Raw genomic sequence first — 5,258 nt, 5'->3', positions numbered from 1 at the left:
TTAGTAATATGAAGTTACATTATTACAATGTTGTTGTTATTAATTGAGTTGAAACAGTTTATAGACTTTCTGAGCAATAAGAAATCTGTTGCTGTAAGTAATCTTAGTGGGAGTATTTAGTTGGATCTATAATGGTAGAATATTTTTTCTCTTTGTTGTTTTCTTTTTATTGGTTATGTTTTTCACTGGTTTTAATTTTATATATAATTTAATTAATTTTTTTACATTTTTGTACGTGGTAAATTTGAGCTATATGTGTGTTTTTAATGTTGTAAGCCACCTTGAGTCCTGGTGTGTGAAAAGTCAGGGAATAATAATAATAATAATAATAATAATAACAACAACAACCATCACCACCTGTCATACACACAGGGGTTTTTTTTTGGCAGACAAAAATAGCAGAAATAAAATTGTGTCCTGCTTTTGGGGTAATGTAGAAACATTCTGTACCACAAACACTCCTGTGGGCATGAAACACACTCTAATGCTCACTGGAGTCAGAAAATATCCTAGATTAAGGCACTCATGGGAAGTTTTTTTAAAAAAAAAAAAATGCCTTGCTGAGAATTAATCTAACTAATTGACAAATAAGCATGATGTACAATTCATAATACTCCTGCTCCAAACTAGAGTAGATTCATTGGGTTTTTTTTTTTACCCATTCAACAGTTCACTCAGCAGGTCTACTCTAGTTGGGAGTTGCTGTTGCTGAGCATCTTCAAGTCATTTCCAATTTATGTTAACCCTAAAACAAACCTATCATGGGGTTTTCTTGGTAAGTTTCTTCAGAGGAGATTTACCATTGTCATCTTCTGAAGCTGAGAGAGTGTGACTTGCCCAAGGTCACCTATTGGGTTACCCTGGCTGAGCATGGATTTGAAACCTGGTCTCCCAATGCTTAAACCACTACACAACGCTGATGCTCTCTAGTTGGGACTAATCAATGGGAATTAGGCTAAAATCTTCATTATCGAACTTAAATTAATTGCAATCATGTGGAAATGTTTTGTGTTACATTTTCACAACTGATGGGTCACAGGCACAAAATACAGATATGGGACAAATTCCTCATGCTGCAAGTCAAATACTTTGCAGTGCTTACCTTTCCAGTTTTGAGGGCAGCTCCATAGCCAGTAGAAAATCCACAGCCTATCAGGCATACTTTCTCGGGTGGAGCTGCAGGATCAATTTTGGCCACTGAATCTTCATGTAGCACGGTGTATTCAGAAAAGGTGCTGGTGCCAGCAAAATTGTGAACTGGTTTCCCTTTGCAAGAGAATCTGCTGGTGCCATCATACATTACTCCCTTAATATCGAAAAAGCTTTAAAACATGGAAAAGGAAATCAGATTCTTTGGATTAATTTTTAACAAGCCCAAGAAAGGTTGCAGTTCTAGTAAAGTAATAGTACATCATAATACTGCTGCAAACAATATGAAAAACTCACTCAGTCTTTTCACACAGGTTGCCTTCAGGATGCTTGCAAGGTCTGCATTTTCCACATTGTGGAAGACAGAGTGGAATGACTTTGTCTCCTGAGAATTGCAAAAAGAATATAGTGAACCTGAAGGTTCTAGACTGATTAATAGCAGAGAGTGTCCACAGCCAAAAGCCTTTCCAAAGTGTTGCAAAAAAGTGAAATCTCTTGCAACAGAAAACCTCATTTCTTATTGGCTGGAACTTCTAAGAAAAGCATTTTTTTTATCCACATGGACTTCTCTATCCAGCAGGGAAGGGGGAGAGGGCAAAGGAAGCTGGATAGGCAATTTAGCCAATAAACATAAAGTTAGATCTCTTACAACAGAGATGCTTTTATTATAGTGGGTCACTGGTATCTGCTGGGGTTTGGTTCCAGGACCCCCATGGATACCAAAATCCATGGATGCTCAAGTCCCATTAAATACCACGAGACAATGAAATGGTTCCCCTTATATAAAATGGCAACATCAAGGTTCACTTTTTGGAATTAATATATTTTTGAATGTTTTCAAGCTATGGATGATTGAATCTATGAATAAAGAAGCCAGAATCTACATGATTTTTGTTGCTGCTTTGTTGCATGCCCATTTCTAATCTCTCCCATGTTGCTAGGTTGGAGAGCATAATGTATAGAGAGTGCCCAGTTGAACCTGTGTGGTTGGCTGCTAGAAAATCTTGTATTGATTTTTACCTGATATTATAGCAGTTTTATACTACAGTGGACCCTTGTTATACGCTGGGGTTTGGTTCCAAGATCCCCTGTGTATAACAAAATCCATGTATGCTCAAGTCCCATTAAATATAATGACATAGCAAAATGGTGTCCCTTATAAAAAATGGAAAATCTAGGTTTGATATTTGAAATTTATACTATTTTGAATATTTTCAAACCATGAATGCTTGAATCTGTGTATAAAAAATCTGTGTAGAAGAAGGACCGACTGTACCTTAACTGCCTTGGCTGCATTTTATAAGATCCTAGAATTTGTGGTTTGGGAAGCCACTAGAGCAATGGTTCGTAGCCATTAGTTCTCTAGATGTTTTAGGCTTCAGCTCATAGAATTTCTGAGCATTTGCCAAACTAGTTGGAATTTCTGGGCAATGAAGTCCAAAATATCTGAAGGACCAAAGGCTGAGAACCACTTTTCTAGAGTTCTATGGCATTTGCCAAACTGGCTGGGACTACCCTATCCTAGTTTAATTTGGTCATTTTGTACGTGTGTTGATATTCTCTCATTGCACTTTGTGTGTTTTGATATACCTGGTTTCACAATGGTAACTCTTTCCCCAACACTCTCCACAACACCACACCCTTCATGGCCAGGAATAACGGGGAGGTTCGCTTTTATTGAACCACTGAGTATATGGTCATCTGTGCGACAGATTCCAGTAGCCAACATCTGCAATAAAGATGAAAGATTGCTACAGACAATTGCTTCCCATATAGTAATTTAATGCACTTATTTAACATTTAAGGAATGTCTTTATATTGCCTTGCAATATCAGTTTTGATACCGATTTACAAAGGAAAGGATTAAATACAATCACATATAAAAATACAGGCCATTACCTACATAGTTCAGCCACTCCTGGCCCGACCCCACCCAATCCTGTTGGAAAACTCATTCACCCATATTCTGAATGCTGGAAGAAAGAAACTGTTGTGTTCTCATGATGGCTACTTTGTCACAATTTGGACACTATTGCCACAAAAATACATCCTCCCCCAACCTATTTCCCTGGGCATCAGCTACATGGGGAGAAATAAGTGCATTCTGCCAATGACCGGAGAATGGGGTGAATGACATTTCTGTCGGGTTTGGTGAGGTTGGGCAAGAAGTTACTTAGGAGTTTATCACACTGGGGCTAATTTCGACAGTAAAGAGAGATTAAAGCATATTTAAAACATCCCTCAAATAAAGCGAAAATGGCAAGAAATTGCACAAATGATTATTACATGCAATTACGCAAATAAAATGATATCGGAATATGCATTGTCAATGAAATCCTGAAAGTAAAAAGATGCATGTTAATGCTTCTTTGTGACCACTTTAATGGCTGGTTCTGTGTGACGCTGTATGAAACCGTTTTGCGTAGTTATGTGATTTTTCCATGATATTCACAGGATAAACTCGCAATCTCCTTTGTGTGAGAAACTCCTCAGTTAAGTATACTTTACCCAATGGAGGATACTGGCCATTATCTCAACCATAAAAAACTTGAATGAAAAGCAAAATGAAAAATACAAAAAAAAAAATATCTATCTCTTAGCAGGGATAGGGCAACAGCAACACAACCAAAAATCCACTTCCGCTGTTACTGTCTACCTCATCTAAGGGAACTGGATCACCTGGAAAAGGTTATCAAGAAGTGACTGCAGACTGGCTGAGCAGGTGCTACTTCAGGGACCTAGGACACAATCCAGGGGGGCTTTGCAGGTAAGGCCGAGCTCATTGCAAAAGGCAGAGGAGAGGAGAGATAGGGGTCATCATGCTCTTGCTATAGTCTTAAGCAAAAGTAAACTGCTATAGCCTCTTCTAGCTTGTGTGCTCTTCTTCATTCATAACTTTTGCCATCGTGACCACATTCTGACGTTGCTTGGCCACATGCGTCCCAGTTTCACCTATGAAATACTTGAAGGAGCTCATGTAACCTAACTGATAAGCACTCTCATATTAATTATACTGGACTCACCCCAATGCATCTATGCCAACCTCCTACAATGGCAAGAATTGTATGTTGGTAATAATAAAATATCTGCCATATCCTTGCTCTGCTCCATCTCAAATAATACGTCTAAGATTTCCTTGTGGAGAGGAAATGATTTTCAAACCATTTTATGGTGGGATACAGACCTTCCAAAAAGGGCGGTCCGCCGGAGCCTCTTTTTCCGCCAGAGGGAAGCTGTAGCAGATAAACCACGCGGTTTCCTGCTGGTAAAAAAAGAACCCGCAAAAAGTGGCTTCTTTTTCTGGCACACTTGTGATGTCAATGGCGCACTCATGATGTCACAAGTGCACCACAACGTACGGGCGCTATACGTCTGTCGTGTCAAAATGGCGGCACCTGTATGTACAGGGTGCTGCCATTTTGACGTACAGATTACGTACTAGGGTTAGGGAGCGTCTGCATGGTGCGTGCCAGAGGGCTATCTCAGAAGAAGACCATAAAATTCTGTCCAGGTGGCATCCTGCCCCGTAACTGAGGGCAATAGTTTAGTGTAGGAGACTTGAGGGGTATGCAAGTAGAAAACTGTCCCAATTCTCAGTCTTTCCAGCTTGAGACAGAGGATCCCAAAGGGCAGCTGCCTCAAGTTGTCTAATGGTAAAGCCAAGTTGAGTTGCATGAATGTGTGTGAATACAGATAATGTGCACTAATCCAGTTTAGGTTTCTCTCCTTTACCTTAACGCGAACTTCATGTGCTTTTGGCGGGGCTACTTCTATTTCTTCAATGCTAAATGGTTTCTTAGTTTCCCAGACTATGGCTGCTTTACATTTGATGACCTGTGAAAATAATAGGAGATGAGACAGTATTTATATTAATACCTACCAGACATGAAATAAGACAATCTTGGTTTCTTCCTTTTCAAATTCTCATGGTAGTTTATCACGGGGCTTACTCTCATAATGTTCAGTAGGAATTGCTTGCAAGGCCAGAGCTTAAACTAATTACTGTTTTAGATTTTGAACTTTATCAAAAGAGGCTTCCAAATGAAATCACAGCAGGATATTAGCATCTGTGCCCATACCTTATCACCCAACACCATATCTGTACATTA

General features: G+C 39.2%; 1 protein-coding gene across 1 annotated transcript; it reads right to left on the bottom strand.

Annotated features, from left to right (window-relative positions):
- Positions 1–1,088: 1,088 nt before the first annotated feature.
- On the bottom strand, positions 1,089–5,013 carry LOC121917915 (alcohol dehydrogenase E chain-like; the record flags this gene model as incomplete). Its single annotated transcript, XM_042444030.1, has 4 exons — positions 1,089–1,322; positions 1,447–1,534; positions 2,740–2,878; positions 4,882–5,013. Coding segments are annotated over 4 exons (593 nt in total), but the record flags the coding sequence as incomplete, so codon positions are not given.
- Between the last annotated feature and the right edge of the window lie 245 nt (positions 5,014–5,258).

This window comes from Sceloporus undulatus, unplaced genomic scaffold, assembly GCF_019175285.1.
Source record: "Sceloporus undulatus isolate JIND9_A2432 ecotype Alabama unplaced genomic scaffold, SceUnd_v1.1 scaffold_1649, whole genome shotgun sequence".
Classification (NCBI taxonomy): domain Eukaryota; kingdom Metazoa; phylum Chordata; class Lepidosauria; order Squamata; family Phrynosomatidae; genus Sceloporus; species Sceloporus undulatus.
The sequence above is the reverse complement of the archived record's forward strand: the minus strand, read 5'-3'. Positions and strand labels throughout refer to the sequence as shown.